General features: G+C 43.8%; 1 protein-coding gene across 7 annotated transcripts in view; it reads right to left on the reverse strand.

The window, feature by feature from the left end:
- Window positions 1–24,253, reverse strand: part of plekhg2 (pleckstrin homology domain containing, family G (with RhoGef domain) member 2) — a 75,025-nt gene that overhangs the window by 20,918 nt on the left and 29,854 nt on the right. For 6 of the 7 annotated variants that reach the window (XM_041047150.1, XM_041047148.1, XM_041047146.1 and 3 more), the window contains 12 exons: window positions 14,618–14,684; window positions 12,657–12,703; window positions 6,734–6,884; window positions 4,722–4,853; window positions 3,117–3,299; window positions 2,814–2,906; window positions 2,295–2,381; window positions 1,566–1,599; window positions 1,362–1,460; window positions 1,069–1,170; window positions 848–886; window positions 89–96 (listed from right to left, as the gene is read on the reverse strand). In XM_041047150.1, the coding sequence (XP_040903084.1) occupies window positions 89–96; window positions 848–886; window positions 1,069–1,170; window positions 1,362–1,460; window positions 1,566–1,599; window positions 2,295–2,381; window positions 2,814–2,906; window positions 3,117–3,299; window positions 4,722–4,853; window positions 6,734–6,884; window positions 12,657–12,703; window positions 14,618–14,684 (1,042 nt within the window). The remainder of the gene's footprint in view (window positions 1–88; window positions 97–847; window positions 887–1,068; window positions 1,171–1,361; window positions 1,461–1,565; window positions 1,600–2,294; window positions 2,382–2,813; window positions 2,907–3,116; window positions 3,300–4,721; window positions 4,854–6,733; window positions 6,885–12,656; window positions 12,704–14,617; window positions 14,685–24,253) is intronic. The other variant, XM_041047149.1, reaches the window with a different exon arrangement.

A 24,253-nucleotide genomic window follows, 5' to 3' on the forward strand; every position in this document is an offset into this window, starting at 1 on the left:
GAATCCACAGTTGATAACAGATAAGAATCTGGAAAAGCTATCAACAGAGTTGATCAACATGTTATCAACAGAGCATGAAATTGCTCACCTTCAAAGCTGCATGATTCCCCGGGTGGCAGGAAAGATTCATTAGAGGGAGAAGAGAGAAGAAGGCAGGTAGGAGCAGAGACACAAAGATGTTATCGAGATGTCTGACAGGCAGCTGGCAGTCACACCACAACAGAATGAGCCTTTCTAAAATATTCTCTGCTCTCTTATTCAAACTGTTCAGCAGGTCTGGTTTGTTGTTGAGTAGTTGGGCTGAAAGCCAGCTCTGCAGGGCTGTGCCAAAACCAAACCCAGTACTTACAATACAGACCTTCCCTGAAGAGCTGAAAAATTATTATGTACCAATTATAATGTTCCAATAAATGAAATTCATTAATCTCACAACAGAGATTAATGAATTTCTCCATAAATAAACAAAGAGCTGAGGCTCTGCGTCACCCTGCGGTACATTTTACATATACTCAGTGCTCAGTACTGTGCAGCGATCAACACTTATCATCTTTGTGACCTCAGCTAATATTTTCATGGTCATCATCAATCATCAGCAACCACACTTCATGAACAACAGCGCCACCCGATGTGTAAAAAGGGAAAAAAATCATTTGCTGTTCAACTGTTTTGCGAAATTTTTATCTCAATGACGCAAAAAATAAATTGCGGAGAACAACTGCTGCCAGTTGGCACTGGACAGTGGGACGCTCTGAAGACATTTTGCGACTTAGTACTTTCAGATTTTGATGAAAGCTGCCTCGTGTGAAAATGTGTCTGAATTTTAAAACTGACTCAGAAACGTTCTCACCGTTGGGATGAAACGCAGCTTCAATGTCTTTAGCCGGAGCTGAAAGAGAAATAAAGACTTTATAAGGTCTGCTGACTCATCTCAGCCTGTTATACTGTTATAATGTTCTTTTTATCAAACATAAATGACACATTTCATATCATAACATGAACACTTTAAGTTTTAAAATTAGAAAACAAGTGAAGACAGTTGTTCGGCTTTCTCCAGGTGTCTCTGTCTACCTGACTGTCTCCTGGTGCGTCTGTACGGCAGGTTTCCCTCCAGCAGCAGCGGCAGACTCTTCCTGGACTTCTCAGGTGTGTACATCAGCAGCTCTGGAGGCTCTGGAGGGACAGACATATTGGAGAGACCCTCAATTATTTTTTGATTTGCTTAGGCCACTACATGGCGTGTTGGTAGGACACATTCAGGCTTTGTTAATGAGAAAGAAATACAGAATATTACCTGGATATCTTGTGGATGTACATTAAAAGAATCTGTTATAAACTGCAGCATGAAGAAAACGACCACTAACCCTGACCTGATTGGCGTCTGCCTCTGTGATAGCCATGGATATCGTCCAGTCGTGGCGAGGCAGAGGACTTCTTCAGGTTGTCCTGGTCAAACTGAGGAGCTGAAACACAGGAAGAGACATCACCCCATCAGCACGTGCTAAAAACAACCATTCACAGTCCATGAATAAATGGTAAAATGCTTCTGTGTGTGTGTGTGTACTCACATTGACAGAAGTTGTCTCCCAGGACCTGTCTTGCCTGGAAAGAAGGACACTGGGCTCAGTAAACCATTGAGACCGAAAACCTTCAGTTAAATTTCAGGAGGAGAAATGGTTCTGACTTTCTGACAGTGAGGGTCTGGTTTACCGGAATTTTATTTCATGTGGATTCGTGTCATTTTTAAAATGGTTTTACTTCAGACGAGAGATGACCTGTTCTAATTAACGCTAAGGAAAGAGTCTCATGTTAACTGGAACTGACTTGTGTCTGCTCCAACCTGACGTTTCTACATGTGTTTTTCCTCAGGACTTCAGGTCTTCCCTCTGATGGATCCAGTTTGTAAAGTGCAGTGAGAAGTTTATTCAAATGGCCAGCAGGTGGCAGCAAAGACCAAACTACCGATGCTAAGAGAGACGCCACCTCAACTGTACTACAACAATTAGTCCTACTGCTTCGACTGCTAACACAGTAGTTTTAGTGATCCCGTTACGACTAGTACAGTTACTGCTACTTCTGTTTCTGCTACTAGTGCTACAGTAATAATACTACTCCTGCTGCTGGCACAGCAGTAATACTACTGTGCTTCCACAGCTGGCACTGCACCAGCTACTATAACTAATATTTTACTGAGGTCTGATGCTGATACTCATGGACAATCAGTGCTGACAGTAATCACACTCATAATAACAGCAGAAGCTGTAGATGTAATTTGTAACCACCACCACCCCCCCTACCTTCTGTGGGAGGGAAGCAGGATGGTTTTCTACTATCAGTCTCTTGAGGTAGTGCACCCACAGTCTCTTCTCCTCCTGGTTCTTCGTCTGCATAAAGCCACATTGAGGTATTAACACAGAGAACAGGAGTTAGTGCACAGAGCAGACACTGAAACCAGTAACCTCACTGTTATTATCACACATCCATCTAGAAATATGTGTCACTGATAATTCACTGATTACTACCTCAGACATAAAATGTCAGAAAATAGTCATCGCCATTTTCTTATGTGCACTGTGACTTCTAGGCTAAAATCTAAATATATTACATTTATTATTAATTATATAAAAGAGGGAAAAGCAGAAAATCCTCACTTTGAAGAAGCTGCGACTTCTGAATGTTTGACATTTTTATTATAAAATAATTTAGATGACTAACTGGACGTCGAACTAGTTGCAGATTAAATCAGCTGTATTGTTTAGGACGCAGATTCAAACGTTGAGGACGTGGGTCTCAGCGTATGTCTCTCCAACACTCACCTGGACGATGTGCTGCTGTTTGGGGATCGTCTGGTCTGACACTTTGAAACACAGCGGATCTTTGAGCGTCTCTACCAGCAGCAGATTACAACACTGCAGCAGAGAGGCAGAGACATGAGGACAAGCAAAGATTATCCACGTTATGTAATATGAATTTGATATTTTGCACAAAACCTGGAGATATATATATTTTTTGTTTTCAAATATCTTTAAATTTGACGATTTTCATCACAGTAAATCAGAGCATAGTAAAACTGGCGACTGTTGGTGACTATTAGAGGATAAATCCGTTGACGAGCTTACAAATATATGCGTGCTATAGACAAACTGTTCCAGCCTCTTCTTGGCGATCAGCAGCATCTTATCGAACAGGAAGAACGCTCGCTCCTTCTTCACTCTGTGGACCTTGAAGGAACCCTCCAGAACCAGCTCTCCAAACCCGCTGAGGTCTGGCCCGCTCCAGTTCACCAGCAAGGACTCGATTTCCTGTGAGGAGGAGGTTAAAGGTCACGGGTCGGAGCTTTATCAGAGAGGACAAATTCTCAAAAACCCATGAAGTTCTGGATCGATGCAATGAGCCCAAAAATGTACAGAAAGGTTCTAAAGGGAATCTGTACAACTGAAAACAACCTTGAACCATCATGAACCTCTGAGCTGCACCCAGATCAGTCCAAACAATCAGGGAATCCACTGCAACAGCTGCCTCAGCAGCTTTCTGTGAGTCTGCGTTCAGGTGAACATCCTCAACTACTACATCTAGCACCTGTGACGGCATGTTATTGTGTCGTGCATTGCCGTGACGCTTCATTCATGGACCACAGCTTTTCTGACAGCAGGACTTGCCACTCCACAGTGTGAAAGTCTTCTTTTCACTTTTCGTTAACATTTTTATGAATGAGAACAGGCAGCCTTATACAGTGATGCTTCCTCGCTGCACGTGTTCAGAAACACAAAGAAAACTGTCCTCAGCAGTTTGTTGCTTTAAAACTAAATGTAAACATGTAAAAATCTCCACAAGATATTCTGGTAACATCTTGTGTTCTGGTCAAGAAAACACTGAGATACAAACAGGGAGATTTGTTTTTTTGTGAAAAATAAAACAAACTCATAAACCACCGCGCCACCCCCCCCCCCCCCCCCCCCCCCCCCGTCCCAGCTGCTTGGAGGTCAGAGGTCAACACCTGTGCACTTCCTTCTCTGTGAACCTTCAGAGGCCGAAGTTTAACCTCATGAATCTGCAGTCAGCAGCAGAAGTACTTAACTATTCCACCTCTGTATTTTCCAGTAAAGAAGCAGCGTAAATGAATCAGCTCTTGGGACGAACGACAGGCAGTGACTCCAGCTGTGGACACGGCCTCTGTTGTTAATGCTGACATGATTGTTTTGTACTTTTTCTGAGTGTGTAGATCCAAAGATCTGCTGTTATTAAGTTTAAGTTTAAAGAGGACTCATGAAAGCCTGATGCAAAATGGTCATTTGATTTCTAACTAACCAGACACAGTGGAAGCAGTGGTGCCTGAACACGGCTGGTGCTCAGCAGGAAAGATCACACACACACACACACATGCTCAGGTTGCTGAACATGTCCATGTGTGATGGAACAAGTTAATAACATGTTCCTGTGAGTGTAATGAAGCAAACACGTGTTGGGGGAGGCTGAGGAATGCAGCAGTTGTAGAGTTCGACACCTAAAGGTCACCAAGCTGACCTCCGGCCTCCCGTCTGCCTCTGTGCAGGCACGAGGAGGAGACTCTGGTTGGAGGCTCAGAGAGGAGACGCAGGTCTGTTCGCTGCTGCACACGCTCAGTGCAGTCGTCCGGGGAAACTTCAGGAAGTAAGAAATCTGCCTCGTTTTCAGCCTGAACACTGTGCAGGTGAAGGCAGCATACAAACTCTGTGTGTATTTACCTGCAGCCGCACTGCGTGTTCCTGTTTTCTCTTCATGTCGTTAATGTACCAGGCCACCGCGGTCATGGTGATGATGGCGTCCTCGACGACCTCGTATCCAGGGGCGCTCTTGTCAAAGTGCTTGGAAAGTTCCTGAGAAGAGACAAAACACCTTCAATGTAAAATTCGGACACGAGAAATTTCCACAACACTACCTGACAGGTGTTTATCTGAAAGACCTTCAATCAAAAGACGAGTGGAATTTATTTCAAACACATGGAAACGTTTACAACGTGCACACGTTTTCTGAAGTAATGAATACAAAGAAGAATAAAACACAACAAAACAATCACCAGCTCGTTGGCTGACACAGCAGTTCATCACAGAAACGATTGAAGCGGGACCAGCCGAGGATTATGGGAAAATCCCAGCACAGATCCAAACACATGTTTGACCAGTGTTTAAACTGGCCACTGTAGACAGAGCAGCAACAACACCAAATAATACAGGGCGAACATCAGAGAACAAAGACCAGACTTTAAGAGTGTGTGTGTGTGTGTGTGTGTGTGTGTGTGTGTGTGTGTGTGTGTGTGTGTGTGTGTGTGTCTGTCTGTCTGTGTGTGCGTGTATCTGTCTGTCTGTGTGTGCCTGCCTGTCTGTGTGTGTCTGTGCACGTTAGTTTCTCTCAGTTTCATCATCCCTCTCTCCTCTCAGAGGTGGGCTTGGACTGGAACCAGTGAAGAAACTCAACAAGTTTATTGGGAAAAGCTGCACATGTGTGTGTCCTTGTTTTACTGTGTGTTTCTCTAAATGTGTGTGTGTGTGTGTGTGTATTGCTCCTGTCTCTCTGACTGAATACATGTATGTGAGTGTGTGGTTGTGCGTTGTCTGTTTTGTGGATGAAACTGTCAGCTGAACGTCTTCAGATGTCTGTATTAAGACATTTGTAAAGGTTGTGACTGATGATTCAAGCCACAGCTGGAATTTATTAAATGTTACATAAAAAGTATTATCATGGAGGGGCCAGGCAGACACGGGCCCTGGGGCCCAAAGAGTCGTGGGGGGCCTTAAAGACAGGGCCCTGTCAAAAGAAGGGTTGTCCCAGTCTCTGATCCTTTACTAATATATACATCACCTTGAGAAAGTATTACCTGCATCACAAATTTCTTTGATTGAATTTTATGATTTTCTATCACACTGATTGTATTTTGTCTCGTACTTGTGGAGAGGATGGTCAGTTTAGATTCTGAAACCCTCGTCATCTTCGTCGGTTTAGGGAAAAGAAGGTGGCTTTGGTTAAATGTTAATAAAACAAAGCACCTGTCTCAGGCTGTGGACCATCATTCCATGACCAAACATGACCATAGTTCACGTCTCCTTTTACCCGTCGCTCTAAACAAACTTGAAAGTCAAGTTCCTCTCCAGTGGCCTTCATTTGACATGATGATGTCACGGTCTAGTCCTCGTTTTATTGGTCGTGAGCTCTGACGACAGTAAAAACCCCACAGATGTGAGTTCACAACAAAATCCACATGTGGGACACACACTGCAGCCGTTCATCTTTAAAATCAAAAAGGCGCAACACCCCGAGGAGTCTGTGTCCTCAGCTGTCCTCTGTCTCCTGTCTCCGCTGCTTGTATCTCGCTCAGTGGAGGAGAAGCTTTACGACTGTGTGATTTCAGCCAAACACTGTTTGCTGACGGGATACAGACCCGTTGCCTGGACACCAGAGCTTTATGAATCCGTCGTCTTCCTCTGGGACGGCTTTCAGCCTCAGTGCGTCCTCACAGAACTCAACAAGTTTAACACCACACGAATCCACAGCAATCAAACACAACTCACTGACCCAGTGTAATGATCAGTGCGGTGTTAAAACACTGAGCAGGTATTTTCATTTACCAGGACTCAGACATCATTGTGATCGACTGCAGGTAGTATTGGAGGTGTTATGTGATCAGAAGTATTCGGGTGGCCTTCCAGGTGCTACACGTAGTATTTCTACATAAACCATTTGACAGTGTTTGCAGTCTCACCTGTAATAGCAGGTGGTATTTGAGGATCCTCTGCACTGGTTTGAGCAGGTACGTCTCCAGAGGTAACGAATGGTTCAGAGTCGTTTGTCTCTCCTGGAAGAAACGAACCAGACATTCGTTTTTCATGCACTCCCTCAGTACGGCCACCGAGCTGTGGAGAGAGAGGGAGACATATTATTACATTAAAAATTTTTTAAAAACAATATCATGCCAGCAGGCTTATGATCCTACTTATCACAGGATCCCGAAATCTTGAAAAAATTAAATTTTTATCTTGTGTGCACAACTTAATCACCATCCTTCAGAACCTGACTTATTGATTCCTGAATGAAAGTTTGCTCGTCCTGCGCTTCTGTCTACACAAACATCCTGTTTATAATTTCACAGCGGAAGAACGAGAAGGAGCTGAAATAATAAATCTCATCACTGTGTGAAACTAATTTGCTCAGGTGAAAACAGGGTCAAAGTTAAACCTGGTTCAGCAGCTGAGATTTTATTCCAGTTTTTCCAATTTGAACTCCCTCCATTTTTTTTCTTTTAGTGGAGGGTTTTATTTTCTGCTGGAGTGTTTTTCGTGTCCCCACGATGCTTCATACTCAGCTAATTCTTCGGCATCCAACTCAAAGAACAAACTACAAATTCATGAAATACCTCTTAATTCATGACAAATGACACTGGCAGCCTGAAGCTGTTAAAGATGAATGTTTTTATGTTTTGGTTTTTCAAACAACATGGCAGAAATATGATCCAGGATCCAACAAGAGCTCAATAAACAGAACCAGAATCAGAGTCTAACGACCCTGGACGAAGGCTGATGGATGTCCAGGTAAGATTACATGCATCCACAGAGGGAGACAGACAGAGGGAGTGAATTTTAATCAGAAGAAGAAATAGGGAACAAAGGGCGACACACGGGTAGAGGAGGTCTAGATGATGATGGAGCAGCAGGAGGTGAGAGGGAACTCCATGACTCCAAAATCATCTGATGAACATCGAACAGGACACGAAGTAAAGGAGGGATTGAAGAGGAGATGAAGAAATTATGGAGGAAGAGAAGGAAAGAGAGACAGATGAAGGAGATTATGAAGGGATGATGAGGGAGGAAAAAGACTCCACAGCTGTTTGGAGCTTTGACAGACATTCATCACTGAAGAGGTTGGAGAAACAAACATTTATCACAATTTGAACAAAGAAAGGGAGGAATCGAAGAGGACACAGAGAGAAAAGAGTAACAGAGAAGATGAAGACAGAAGGAAACTGAATACAACAACGAAGCCGAGGAAGGTGAGGAGATGGAGGATAAAACAATGGAACAGAGGAATAATGTATATTATGAAGGGCGATCCTTGAGATGATGCAGGAGAGGGGAAGCTCCTCAGCTGTTGAAAGTCATTCGACAAAAAAACTGAAGGAAAAGAGCTGAGGAGGAAGACGAAAAGATGATGGAGAGAGAAGAGACACGAAAGGAAAAGGGGAATGGTGGAGGTGGTGAAAGAAGGACAGGGGAGACTCTTCAGCTGTTGAGTCCTCTGACAAACATTTATCACAGCGTGAAGCCAAAGAATCTTGGACACCGATGGTGCGATGGGAAGGAGGGAAGAGAAAGCAGCAAAAAGGGGAAGTCTGAACGAGGGGGGTGAGGAAGAGGGGGAGAAGGAGGACAGGAGGAAGGAGGTCAAGGTAACGATGGGGCTGGGGAGGAGAGATGAGGCTCTTTTCCTCAAGATGGACATTAATCACAGGAAAGGAGTCCGGGAATTCAGAGCAGCAGTAATGTTTTGTACAGATGCATCACTGATGTGTTCAGCAGAGAAACCGAAGCTTCCAAACCCTGAAACACGGTTCATCCGCAGGTTTATCAAACGTTCTTAGAAAGTAAGATTAATAATCACTGAGCATGTCTCAGGACACCGAGTCAAATATCTCTTTCAACACTGTCCCACATCCCTTTCGCTCACGACTGCTAACCTCGCTTTGGGCCACTGAGCGAAGAAACATTATTTGTGTGTCCAGAGGCTGATAAATCTCATTCCTCTGCACCACAGAGCTGCTGACCTGCAGCCAGGTCATTATAAGGATGTAGGTTATAGTCGGTGGGTGATGAACAAGAAACCTAGACAGCTACTGGGTTACTACAACATTTTATGTACTGTACATAAACCTGTGCTCTTAAACGCATGATGCTCCACAAGCTTTTATCTAAATGGTCACAGCAAGAAGGTGCAACTAGGCTGAATCCCAGTGTATGAGAACAAAACATCTGCATTCAAACTAATATCATGGACCAAAAAGCCACAAGCAGGTTGTGATGTGTGATCTAAGACCAAATCAGACTGAAGGAACAGACAGGCAGGCAGGCAGGCAGACAGGCAGGCAGACATCAGTGCTGGTCTCTGCTGGTCGTTCATATGTGCAGATTAAAGCCAGTTTTCATCTCGGCCTCCATATTCTCACAGACTGTGGATAATTACAGCTGCTCCCATGAGCCTGAATTCATCTCCACCAATCAGAGGTAACATGACGCCAGCCTCCACTCCAAATACTATTAACCTCTTCAACCCTCTGCTTTCCCCTTCAGTCTGCCTTTACGTTTAGATTGCATCTGCAAAAAGCAACTGACAGAGTGTAAATGTCATTTATACTATGGAAACTGCTTTTTATAATATAATGCATGCATATTTCAGTGAAAAAAATTTTTTTTGCCTTGCGGTAAATAAACTCACATTTTGCTCGAACCAATCAACAGGCTCTGCAGTCACCACAGAAGCCTCAGTATTGGCTGTTAGAAGCTGTTAAACTAAAGAGTTAGACAATAGCTTTGCTTGTCTTCTCTCGCTCACGCAGCTGTTCTCCACACATCACTGCTCTGTCAGCAGGATTCAGCGGCTGCACTGATCACGGATCAGGCTCACTATACCCTCTGTGTGATCGTTTGCATTTCGGAAAGACGGACTCAGTAACCTGCACCGTTACTCTCAGGCGTACTTTCACTTTCATGTCCCTACTCTTTTAAAACTTGGCTTTAAAGACTTCACCCCCACCCAGACTCCAAAGCCCCCCCCACCCTCGGCTCTACAGCTCATCAATTTACAGCATTACAAACTGCACACGCATCCAAGTGGAGTTTAGCAGCATAAATTAGCCCAGCATCTGTCTCAGGCATCTCTCTGGATCTACATCCAGAGATCAGATCCACGTCTGTTAATGTCATTTTAATAGCAGCCTATTTCATGATACATTACACTGATACAAAGTGTTATGATATTAGTGAAAGAAAAAGATTTCTTTAAAGCACTTTAGTTCTGCTTTTTGGCGATTTCAGATGGCAAAGAAGCTGCATTCCTGGAGCCATTTTGTTATTTGGCGTGTTTCTCTTTTTATGGAGGATAACTAACCAAACAAAGACTCTCATCTCATGTTCCCCGCGGGGCTGCACTGGAGTTCACAAACCTGCAATGCAGCAGATTTCCCTCCAAATCTGACCCAGCGGATCACAATGGAAAAATGCAGAGCAGACGCTGACGGAGACCAACTGGTTATTATATTACTGTCTCACCGTGACTTGAAAATAACACACATACCGACTGAATGGATTGAAGTGTTCAGTATAACTGCAAAAACTAACCAAATACCAACACTGATTATCCAATCCGAAATGTCCTGGACCTCTAAAGTGCCGTCGCTGCCCACACAGACCACCACTGCGTGGGTGCAGGGAGGTTCCACACCCACAGTAAACCATGTCAGAGGAACAGCAATGTTGTTCAGTGAAGATAAACAGAGGAACTGTGAAAAGCAGGGAGGTTTAACTGTGAACTAAGCCTGTGTGTGTCCATGTGTACGTTTAACTTTGTTAGACCTTGTTGACTTGAAACTCCAGTTCACTGTGACTTTAGACAGAGATTCATGTGTTCAGGGCCCCTGGGAAAAAAAACAAATTTGATGTCTTGGACCCTCCTCAAATCTGAGTAACCTGCAGCAGCAGAATAAGCGAGGCCGTGAGGCCTGATCCAGTAGAAGCAGCAGAGATGCAGCGCTGAAAGCTGGAGACTGACACAGAGAGCTTCTTGGTTCGGTGGTCTGAAAGCATTTGACCTACTTATTTTTATTGGAGTTTAATGGAGCTTTAAGGAGGCGACAGGCAGAGAGCAGCGAGCAGAGTGAGGTGAAGGAGGGGTTGACTTCCACACTGACAATGGAACCTGACACACCGGGTACACTGAAGGGATTTAAACACACACACACACACACGCACACACACTTTTACTGTGAATGTATACAATGATTTAAGTGTATTAACATGCAGTCAGATGTAGGCACACACACACACACACACACACACACACACACACAGACACACACACACACACACAGCTGGGCAGTGATCCAGTCAGGCCAAACATCTGTCTGTCAGACTGATGGAGAGGAGGTGGTGTGTGAGATTAGCAGTGATTCAGACTCTACAGAGATTAAAAGACAAACACACACACACACACACACACCTGAACACAGAATAATACAAAGAGACGAATGAAACTGAGAAAAGCAGACACACACACTGGTGTATGTATCTGTACCAAAAAAAAACACAACAATAAAAGAGCTTAAAAACCATAGGACAGTATTTTGAAAACACTGATCGCTCTGCAGAGTCACTCTTTGTCTTTCTGACTGTACAGTACTTTGTGGTGAAGTTGCCAGCAGCTCTTGGTCTGCGGTACACGCTGCGTGTCCTTTTCCCTGCTGTGGTTGTTGATGTTCTCTTCTGGAGAGATGAGCACTGATGAGCACGCAGGTTCAGTGAGAACGGGATTCTACCAGACCTGTACTCCACCAAATCCTCCACTCACTGTCTCAGTGAGAACTCTGACCAGTCCACTGACTCATGAGCTGTGACCTCTGTGCCCTCAGCTGAACTCATAATGTAGAGTTAGTACTTACTGTTGTGTTCTCTGCTGGTGCTGTTCTCATTCTCAGGGTTTAAGAACAATACCAACATGTGGAAGTGAAAAAGTTTTAAGAGACTAAGAGCAAATGACTGTTTTCACTCTTTTTTAAAGGGCAAGTAACAAACCACATCCATTGCTGATCCATGACTTTCAATCAAAACCAAAATTCTGGTTTTGTGACGTGAAACACGCAGTAACGCACACACACACACTCAGACACTCAGCCAAACATCTGTCTGTGTGTGTGTGTGTGTGTGACGTGCTGGATGAGATACAGCTCCTGATCCAAACTCTTCCTCTGCTCTGTAAAGCAGAACTCTCACTGCCTCTCACTTCCTTCTCTTCCTATTTTATTTACTTACGACTTTATGTTTCTACTAAAACACATTTGCTCTCGTCATAAACCAGACGTGTCACGCTCCCTCACTCGGTTTTCCGAGGAGTGTGTGAAGCGTGCTCAGTTTCTCACTGACGTCTGTGAGCTGCTGAGGCTTTGCAGCGGTGTGTCAACAGGTTTCAGCATCCAAACCACTCAACAAACTCACACTGAAAACATAAAATACGAGGGCAAAACAAAACTAACAGTGGAAAGCTCTGCCAGCGCCCACTGGAGGCTGCAGTGCTCATTACAGCCACAGTCTGAACATGTTGGACGGAACAAACAATACACGGCACTGATGATTCATTCTTAGAGTCTTTACCAATCTTTACAATCTTTAGCGGGGTAAAGATTGTCCTGCGGGTGGCGCTACAGTAAAGATGATTTGTCTGCAGAGGAGCAGGAATATTCACAGCAAATCTAATAGAAACTGAACAAGTTCACTGAGATGAACAAGTGTCCTGTTCTTAACCTTCTGTCACATGATGACCTCCGGAGAACGTGTTCTCATTTATTCTCACGACGTTCTTTATGAGCATGTGTGTGTGTGTGTGTGTGTGAGTGCGTGTGAGTGCGTGTGTGTGTGTACACTTACTTGGGGTAGTTCATGCAGTAGAGTGTGTAGATGTCAAATGCTTCACTCTGAAGAAAAGACAGAACATGGTTGGTGTTAGAGGAGGAGGGAGACAGAGGTGGACCATCATCTTCTCTCTTCACTCCATCATTCATCCCTCGCTTCACGTGAGAGAGAAAGACTCACACACACACACGAGATGTTAAAACAAAAAAAAAACATTTTATTATTTTAAATGGCTTATGTCTGAGAAAAATTTTAGCCCAGGAATTTTTTCCTCAAAATCTTTCATGAAAGAAACAGGGTTTGTGTTTTTTCATCCAAATAATTTATAGAACAGAGGAATCAGCTGTGAGTCACTGTCCACTCCCTTCTCTCTCCTTCCTCTTCGATATCAAAACACCGCAAACAAAGCTGACTTCCGTCATTTCCCACGTTTGAATCCTCAGTTCTCAGCCATCCAACATACACAACAGAGAAACTTCAGATGTAATGCACAGATACACTCCAGCATCTCCCCGGGGGAATTTCTCACAGGTTTCCAGTTAATGTCGATATGAATCACAAACTTTCCTCTCAGCCTACAGCCTTAACGGGAACTCAGAGATGACGTCATGTAGCTGTTTTGATTTCTTCACTTTATTTGATTGATTGAATAAAGGAGCACAAACAATTAGGATTTTAAGCCAAGCAGTGAGAAAGGACTGAGAGAACTGCTATCAACGTGCAGCAGGTTGTCCAGGTTGGATAAAGGTGCAACGAGAGGAACGAGAGGAACAAGACCACCTGAAACAAAGTCTGTCTCTCCACCAGAAGCCTCGTATCTAACTCTCACTGCTGCTCTTCCTTCTCTTCAACCTCTTAATTATTGTTACCATCACTTCCTAACAGTGTAAGTCAGTCAGGAGGTCAGAGAAAGACAGCATTGTGTTAGAGGTAACACACACAAACAGACACGCACACACACACACACTGGTCTTAAAATAACTCTGGATGTCTCTAACAGTTTAATCTAATGTCCACTGCTCTGACAGGCAGGAAGTTCAGCTCAGATTCAGTCTGAACAAACATCAAACCAACTGAAGCTCAGACGTTTTTCTTTTACTGACAAATAAATAAAGAAAATGATTGTTTACAGTTCGGATCCATCCACAGTTTCAGCCCTACACTGCGACTTACACAAGCACCTGCAGATGCTATTCAGGGTTAAAAAAAAAACAAAAACAAGAACAAGTACTGCTGCACCCACTGCATGTTTTTTCTGGTAAGTTATTTTAATTTTAATTTACAGTTAATATTTTCCTGACAGGACATAGAGTGATAGTTAAGGCAGTGTAGGACACAGTGAAGATTTTAAGCTAGGATACATTAATGATAATAAATCAGCTGCAACTATCACAATAACCAGTTCTGTCATGACATCGACCCACCTCCAGGCCCCCTCTCCTTCTGAAACCATGCCTACATTTAATAAAACCTATACGGTTCATCATCTGGAGGCCAGGACTCAGATGAGGACATGTCACATCAATCCACATCTTAGATTTTCATCGTTCTTATGTACAAGTTGAAATTAGGATTCTTCCTCTGGGGTCAAAAATCCAGAGGAAATTTGATGAGATCTGATGAGATCGACGTCACCGCCCTGAGGTCTGCGGTCACATGGTCGGAAAATGTTTTCATACTGCCTGTGTCCGTGCTGCAACATGTGAGAACAATATCACTACTGTCCACTCCACGCACACAAACACACACACAAACACACACAGACACACAGTCAAAAGGTATTCATTGGGTGCTGGTCTGATCGACAGCAGCAGAAGCCGATTGATGGAACGACGTGTGTGTGTTTTGGACTGAATGGAGGGCACAGTTCTACAGGTAGTTTACGGAGTGTTTGGGGTTCATGGAGTCATGTTTCCTATCAACTAACAGCCTTACAGGCAAACACACACACACACACACAGCTGTACTGTACTCACCCTCTCCACGAAGCACTCGGCGATGGCTGCGGCGTGAGGACTCCTCTCTAAATCCTCCAGGAGATCACTGAGGAGACACAGACAGAGATCACGGTAACATCTGGCTCAGAGTCAGCGACCTTTAAGTGTCTGACGTGTCATTACAAAGTCAGTTCCAGTCTTTCAGTCATGGTGGGCTTCGGGTTTTTTTGTGGCCTCTCGTTAACTCACACAGAAATTATGAGTTCTGTGCAGTGACGTACACACAGCACTGACATCAGACCAGCGCTCTGTCTCAGATTCCCTGAGCTGTATCAGGATCAGTATCAGGGGAGGAAACGTCACATTGGTGTGACCCTAATTACAGTTAATACATCCTGTGCCTGCACCTTCTCATGCTGGGTCTTGCAGGACCTGCAGGATCCAAATCCTGCTGCAACCCTCCATGTGTGAAGCACATCGACAGCCAGGGAAAGAAAACAGCACGAACGCGTCAGATTCCTCCCACAGAGTTTCAGTAAAACTCTGATTCACAGCCAGGTGGCTTTGCTGGGAGCTATGGAAAACATTTAACAAGGTAAGAAAAACCAGTCCTGTTGTAGTTAGTGTACAGTTCAGTCACAGAGAGAACAGAGGAACAGAACGACAGAGTCCATGTGTCTCCACATGAAGGTTAGAGTGACACTAAACCGACTCCAGAACCTCCGGACTGTTACAGCTGGCAGGCGTTCCTCCTGAAAACCCTACCCCCGTTCCCACAATTCATCCTCCTCATCATCCCTTCCTCCTGCCAAGTCCCGAACACTGCTGCTGCTGCTACACACACACATACACACACACACACACACACACACACACACACAGATACAACCAATTTCCACAAGTCATTTCTTTATCACTCCATCTTAATTCTTGTCTTCTGCTTCTCTCTCTCATATCCATCCACAGCTCCACAGCCCTGGCTCAAACTGCACCCTCTGACCTCTGACCCTGCTGTGGAGGGAATTTCACATGGGTCTGTTCATAATGTTCTGGTCATTGTATTTATCACAGTCACATCTGTTACCTCTTCCTTTCCTGGTTGATGAGAACATTAAACACTGATCAGATTGTCCGAAAGCCTAACGTGGTCTGTTGGACGCAGGTAGATCCAACACTGGAAACCAGATCAGAGCAGTTTGGGGCTCTGCTATGGAAACTGGATCAGTGCTGACGGGTTCTGAAGTGGAAACCATGTGCATGAAGGTCTTTGAGTCTGGTGTCTTTGAGTCTCTCGATGTTGTTCGCTATCGTCATTGTCAAACTGTTTCAGACTATTTCAGATCATTTCTGGCAGGTTTTGATCATCAGGACACACACACACACACACACACACACACCCCTGCACGAGAAACCAAAGTAGTTCTGTTTGGTCTTGTACTGCCACGCTCTGGTTTAGAAACCAATCTAGGCCTGTTTGTATCCCGACTTTGTTCCGAAGCAAAAATTACAAATTTATGCCACCAAACTGAAAACACGTGTAGAAACCAGGCAGGCCCTGTTAGCTGACGTGGTCCTGTGTGGGTCAGAAGTGAGAACATGGTAACAATTTATCCACAGAGCCATCAACACCAAGGTTGCCTTGCTCTGCCCAAGGACCTGAACCATCAACCCCGGCAGAACAGATTTCACTGTGTTCACTCCTCTTCAGTCCAGCAGACCATCACTATTTCCGCACCGCTGCTTTCTGGGATAAATGCGCACAGATCCAGTGCTGGTGTTTGTCTTTTTGATGGCCCACTGTAAAGTTTTCATGGTGGTTTATTGTCACCTCGGAGCAGAAGTCTTCAATGAGCAGCAATTAAAAAGGAAATGAAAGTGATGAATGCTGCAGACAGAAAACAGCCGCAGCTCTGCTCCGCTCACAATCAGAAAACGAACATTTATGAAACAGTTTGGTCTGAACTCAGTCATTTCACATTTCTCCACCTCTGCTTTCACCTCTGTTTTCTTTCTTTATGTGTTGAGTGACTTTCTTCGCCCCTGAATCTCTGAAACATGTGAACACATGGTCTCGTTTCTGAAACAAGGTCAGTGGGGAAAAAGTGGTAATATAAGCTTGGCTCAGTCCTCAGTCCATTCATTTTGTTTACATACACAGTATGTGTGTAATTTATGTGCAGCCATATAACGCGTAATGTTGTAATTTCACATTCGTACACCAAGAGATTTTTCGGACCCACGGGCGTTTGAAAGCATCTGGCGACCAACGCGTAACGTCAAAAACCAAATCAACAAGCAATTTACTGTCAAACAGGAAACTTATTGTTCAACCTGCTTTCGCACCAAATGCAACACTCTGACACTGTGCAGAGCGAGGGCGTTATTCTGAAACGAACAGTGCGAGTGAGACAGAGTGGCTGAGAGAGACCCAAACCCCCTGAAGGAGCCTGAGTCCTGGTCAGCGAAGAGCTGGTGTCAGAGCAGCTGTGTGCATGTGATGTAACACAGGGTGTATACGAGTCTCTGGCCAGGCTTCTTCAGATTCTGCAGCTGAATGTCAACAAAGTTATTCTGAAATTATGACGACAACAATTAAGTCATAAAAAAAGACTTATAAAGTTCAGTATGAAATTGTTGCCTATAACTAGGCCTTGGGTAAAAACATCTCAGCAAAATATGGAAGAAGACAAGAACCAGAAACTCCAGGTCATCAGAATATTTACAAAAATGATAGCTGTGGCCTTAAACTCATTCAATTCAAATTCAAACTAAACTTTATTTATGTTTTATTAATGTCATAGGAGAAAAACCAACCAGTGGAAAAAGCTTTTGAATCATTTGTTTTGGCTGTAATTTAACATTTTCCACCTCTAACGTGTCTAACGCTGAATGTCTGCCCACTCGTGTATGTGTTGACGACCTCTGTGCAGCCGAAGCCGGTCATTTCCTCACGCTGCAGTTTTAAGATAAGACTCCAACCCCTGAGAACTGTAGCATTGAAATGAACCGTTGCATGAGACTGGGACCTTCTGGAACAATCTCTGAGACGTTCGCATTTTTGTTTTAACTTCCTGGAACGGATTTCTGTTGCTAGGCAGAAACACGGGCCAAAAGCCTGATGACTATCTGAAAACTGTAGCTCACCGAACAATATATCAGGAAACACTGGAGCTGCTGGAGCCCCAGTGATTTTTACAGCTAAATATATTTTACATTACATCAGATGACTGTAAAACACAGGAGAGGAGGGAGAGACACTTTAAAAATGAACTGATATGTCTTCATGTGTGAGACTGAGAGTCAGGAGGAAATCCAAATATCTGACAGGAATTTAAAGACATCTATAAATCAGGAGAGGAGAGGAGACGAGGGGAGGAGAGGAGAGGAGACGAGGGGAGGAGAGGAGAGGAGGAAACGGGGGAGAGCAGAGGTGGAAAGAGGAGAGGAGAGGAGGAGGAGGAAACGGGTGAGAGGAGAGGAAACAGGAGAGGAGAGGAGAGGAGAGGAGGAGAGGAGTGGAGGAAACGGGGGAGAGGAGAGGAGACGAGGGGAGGAGAGGAGGAAAGAGGAGAGGAGGAAATGGGGGAGAGGAAACAGGAGAGGAGAGGAGAGAAGAGGAGGAGAGGAAAGTAGGAGAGGAGGAGAGAGGAGGAGAGGGGAGGTTGAGGCTTAATCTTCCACTGAGGAAACAAAACGGATCAGAGTTCAGTTCTGAACCTAACAAGCCTGAAAAGGACCAAACATATGGATCCAAACAGGACGAGACACCGAGCAGCCAGAGACCAAACACAACTGAAAGAAGGGGAAAATAAGGGAAAGGTTGTGGTTTGGATTAAAATAAGAACTTCATATAGGTCAAAAAGAGCTTTATCGTCATGGTTACAATAATAAACAAACAGTTAAAGCTGTGGGATCAGGAAACGAACAGCGGCCTCCTGTGTCACACGGCGACAACACGTAACACCTGTGGGCTCATCAGTCGCAGCAGATCAGTGAAAATGAAACATGAATACAGTGAAGCACAGTAACGACCGAACGACGGTGGATTCACAGCATAGGCAGTATGTTGTATGACACACACACGTTGTGTGTGTGTGTGTGTCTGTGTTCATAATGTCTTTATGCTTTATACACGTCTACTGTTTCAGCCCGGGGATAAAGCACACGCACACACAAACACACTGAGAGCAGTTACACACACAGTCTGACCCCTGCAGAAGTGCCAGTCATCTGTAACCACAAGTGATTCAACAATAAAGAGCACACACACACACACACACACACACACACACACACACACACACACACACACAAAGACATAATATGAGGTTAGACCACAGAACTCTCACTGCATTCTTAGTTAACAAGATGAAATCAAGTCTCTCATTATCACAAATACATATATACATATTTGTATACAAGGACAGACACACACACACAAACACACAAACACAGACACACACACACTCCCTCCTCCTCCTCTTCCTCTCGCCCCCTCACTCTCTCTCCCCTCTGGCGTCAGGCCTCATTTTGTGGCCGGCGGACACCATTAGTGGGGGATTGTGGGAGAGGAAGAGGGAATTCTGGGTGTTTTTCTTTTTCTTTTTCTTTTTTTTTTTAAATTGAGAGAAAACAGAGGAGGGGGAGGAGGGACTGGAGGGTGGTAGAGAGACAATGACAGACATAAAGTGAGAGAGAGAATGAATGCCATAATAAATAAATAAAAATAAACAAAACAGTTTAACATGAGTGAGAGAAAAGAGACCGACTGGGAGACTGAGGATGAGCAGAGGGCCAGAAAAAAAGAAATACAGCTGAGAATGAGAGTCAGGATGGAAAACATCTTACATAATAAACTCAGACATGTTGTGAAAGAAACAGGAAAATAAAACTCAGAAAAGAGTTTTTATGTTTTCCGAACATTTATTAATTTCCACTAAAATCTCTGAATATATTCAAACACTCATCCATATTTTTTTGATCCCATAAATTTGAGGATCATTTTCATACATAACAGAGTTTGAGTTGGATGAGAACACACTAATATCTGATGTAGTTGTTAATAAAAAGGTGGAGGTGATGACGGCTCTGTGTTCCTGCCTGTGTTCTTATTTAGATCATTTTCCAAATCCAGCATCAGGTTTCAGATCGATCCTCTTTGTTTTCAGCAGCTGTTGGTTTGAGTCTGTTACCTTTGTGTTACAGCTGTTTGAGCAGTTTACAGTAAAAGTTTTCCTAAACAGTGAAACAGCTAAGATCTGACAGCAGGTTGTTAAAAAGAGCCATTTCCAGAGGCCACGTTGTCACCAAATCAAATCCAGGCTGAGCCTCATATCCAGACACTAATCCTAAGTATGTGTTGAGTCTGTTGCACGTTCACACTGGAAAAGCGATGCAGTGAAGTCTGTAGAGACAAAAGTCTGTAAATACTAAAAAAAAAAAAAAAAAAAAAATTTGGACACATATTGAAACACAAAGAGGGCATAAAGGAGCTGCTCACAGCTGAAAAAAATTAAAATGAATTGGGGATGTTGGTGAGACTGCTCCAGAAATATCTTGGAAAACAAAAAATATGTATTAAATCTTCAGCTGGGGACCTTCGCTGTCCCCCCTTCTCTCATTTTTCTTCTCATTTCTCTCCCCCCTCATTTCCTGTCATCTCTACACTGTCAGCTCCAACCAAAAAAAAAAAAAATTAAGGATGTTGCTTTGCGAAAAACAAACGAATGAAGATTACTGTTGTACGTGGTACATGCAGGACGCGGTTAGTTTGTAGCGTGACCTGGACACAGAAAACACCAGAGAACAATGTCGAAGCGTTCCTGAAAGGGAGGGTTTCCTGTGTGCAGCTGAATCATCTCATGATAAGCGACTGATCGTGAACCGTGATAAGTTTATTTCATGTATTTCAGGGACGAGTAATAACATGAACCAATGGCACAAACCATAAAAATCATTTTACTTAAACTAAACTTAACTTTAAAACTTTTTCCCAGAAAGCAAAGACACAAATAACTGAAAAAAAAAAGATTTCAGAGGTTCTGCTTTTACAGTTTTTCATTCACAACAGAGAAATGTGAAAACAATACTAGACTATTAGCTGACCACATAACTTGCACATGACACACACACACACACACATGCTTTCACAGAACATTTCTATTTTCCTATTTAACTAAATGATTAATGATTAAAGGAAAATTCCAGTTCTTTTTCTTTTTTTTTTTTCCATTTTCTATCTGATTTCTTCTGGTCGGCAGACAAACCCACCCCAGACTCATTGGTTACTTGTTATTCTGATTGGCTCCTGCTCGTGTCAATCAAACGGTTACTCCCATTCACAAACGATGCCGCGTGTGCAACAGTCGGGCAGAAAACACGTTTGCACAATGTCATAACAGCTTTGATAATAAGAAAATAAAGACGCTGCTGGAAACCTGTGAATTTGCTGCTGAGAGGAGAATTTGTATGTGACACAAGTCCTTGCATAACTTTTTTTTTTTTTTTTTTGACAGGCGTTTGTCAGCTCAGGTGAAACTGTGTCAATACAGGATTTAATCAATATTATTGATCAGCCACCCACAGCGACTGGAACTCAGTGAACAGCCTTAAACACACAGACACGGTGTGAACTGTCTCACTCCAGCTGCTTCGACCATCCCCAGCTTCATCTGATCCACAGCTCTGACCAGACGACCGGAGCTGACAGCGTGTCCGCTCTGAGCCGAGGACGCTTTCTCCCCGGAGATAATCAACATTTCACACTCACTGGTTTAACCATTTGTGCCGTTTCAATTTTGTCCTTTAATTTTTAGTTATTTCACGAGTTTTTTTTTTTTTTTTTTAAATTTCACCTCAGCTGCACAGGTCATTTTATCATCTCACATCTTTTCTCAGGGGTTTTAGCTGCTAAAGAAACAAACCTACCCCTGACCCCACGTGACCCCATGACACCAGAACCCTAAACACCCAAGCTGGGCCCTCCTCTGCGGGGCCAGGGCCAAACCAAACACGAGGGGCCAAGGTCTGTTTTTCATCCTCACACAGACCGAGTCGACCCTTTAACAGAGTGATAAACAGCAGCTGACTGTGTGGCATCTGAGATATGCTGCTTCGCTAAACTGGTGATGGTAGACAGAGGAGTAAGGGGAGGAGGGGGGGAGAGAGGGAGAAGGGGGAGGAGGAGAGTTATATAAGAAACAAGAGATAAAGACAGAAGAAAAAACATATGAAGAAATGAATAAAAGCTGCTTTATCAGCTTCAGTCTTCTGAGGGCTGGAAGTGTGAAGTGGAACGTGTGGGTAAATGTTTGTTGTGTGAGTCGCTCGGTGAGTCGGTCAGTTTTACAGGCGCTGACAGAGAAATCCACATTTAGATTCTCTTCTTAAAGAGACCGAGCTGCTTGTGTTTTTACTGACAGGCCAATGAAAATGGTCCAAAGCCTCAACACCTGCAGGTCACATCCTCTGGATTCAACACCCTGAACTTAACGTGCGCTCATCCGTGATCTGCTGGCAGCTAAGAAGACGAGTAGCCATCTTAACTGTGGAAAGTACGAAGACCAGCACTTACATAACAGGGTCCGTGAACTAGCTCACCTACATGGAATGTGTCCATCTTTATTTAAAATGAGACCAAAGACAGGAAGGTGTGTGAAGGAAGTGTATAGATAAGAAGTGGATCCTTATGTGTGTGTGTGTGTGTGTGTGTGTGTGTGTGTGAGAACATGTGGTGGGTCTGGGGACACATCAGCACAGACCCTCACACTGTGGAGCCAGAGAGGCAGTTTTCTTTCTTTCATCAGGACGAACCTGCAATTAGTGTCAGCAGCAGAGCCGAGATGAGCTGCTGCTGCCAAACCCCGCTGCTTCAGGTGTGTCTGATTTACGTCCCCTCAGAGGCGGAGGCAGCAGCGGGGAAGCTGATAGGACAGAATCTCTGACAGCTGTTTATCAGCGGGGCCGTCACCGCAGCCTGGACTCGGGCCGAGCCACCAGTGCACTGATCCAACATAAATACTGAATAATATTCACTGCAGGATGGAGAGCCCGGGTTATCTTTATCGCTTTAATTTCTCTTAAAAACAGCAAGGAGTCTGAAACTCCACAGGTCTGTAATTACCCATTTATTTTGGTATAATGGGATTGTAGTTTCCACTATCAGCAAAGGTGAAAAGAGTTAGAATAAATCAGGAATACTGAAATATTTAAGCTCCTTTAAAGCCGTTAACAACAATGCTTCTGGAAATCTGATCACTAACCACTTCTTATCGTACAAATACACTCTCTGTCTTTACTGCGCCGTGGATTTGATTTGCTTTTAAAGGCTTTTACCTGCATATTTTAATGACAGGGTGTATTTTTTGAAAATAACCACTATGAGTGAGAGAAGAGTTTAATCCATCAATACATCCAAGTTCATCCACGGAACTTTTTTATGGTACAAGCAGTTAGTTCTACACAGTGCTCGCATCCTGCGGATTTACCAGTGCAGTGGCTGGTAAAAGGTTAATGACTTACATGATTAAATGAATCATTATTTAAATGATTGGGTGCAACACACACTGCGTAACACACACTGAGTGTGCTGCTGTCTCCTGTGAGCGTTGGTTTACGCCTCGCACAGCGCCCTCCTCTTCCTGCTCCAGCACATCGATCATCCATCACCAAAGAGCCTGTCAGAGACTGCCTGTTTACAGAAATTATACCTGACTCCAAATTAAAGTGTCGAGATCGCGCAAATTACCCTTTCAAATTAAAACGAAACGAGTTTCATCCAGAGTTTGATCTGAGCAGCAGACCACCCTGAAGACCCACGTCACTAAATCACACAATATTTACTGTGATGTGCAATAAATCACAGTGGGTATTACGCTATAAAAACATACCTGAGTGCAAAAGTTTAACAAGTTCCTCAGACGTGTGTTTGATTTATGGCTCTCAGCTCTGTAGAAGTGCTGTAATCTTAAAACCATCAGAGCGTGTTTCACTTGAAGATATTTAACCAACAGCTCTGACATATATTTTACATTTCAGCCAACAGACAGTTGGTCTGATCCAAACAGCGGCGGCTCCTCCTATGGACTGAACATCGGGCTGAAACCAACAGCGAAATGAGAGATTTTTTTTCACATTGTTCCAGTGTGTTTCTCAAAAGTGGGCGATTTTATGGACATGATTTCAGCCACTTCATTTAACAATACAATAGTTTAAGCCAAACACAAACAGCAAGTCTCCAAGAAATTTGCTCCTATTAGATTGTTCTCTATGAACATAATGAGGGTACGTTTTGCTAAATTACATATGAGTCACAAACATGTAAAAACCGAACGTATCAGTAAAACGTTCACAGACAACCTGTTTGTTTTCCACCTAAATCTCTGATCTCTCAGTACAACATCCACCTGCAGCAACGCTACCAGCATCATTAAACTGGTTTCTGGTTCTGTTCAGGGAAAGATCCTGGTCTGGTTTAACATGGAGAAAGTTCACAGTGACTTCAGACCAACACAACCTGTTTATTTACATTTAACCTGAACCACCATCTTTCCTGAAACATAACCACAGACGGGACTCTGGATGTGAACCTAGTCTCTGGTGTCGCAGTCATGTGTTTGGGCGCCCACCAACCAGCAGACCGCCTCCTGGAGACTCGGCTGCCTTTAATAAATGTGC

The sequence above is a fragment of the Toxotes jaculatrix genome, chromosome 9 (assembly GCF_017976425.1).
Source record: "Toxotes jaculatrix isolate fToxJac2 chromosome 9, fToxJac2.pri, whole genome shotgun sequence".
NCBI lineage: Eukaryota > Metazoa > Chordata > Actinopteri > Toxotidae > Toxotes > Toxotes jaculatrix.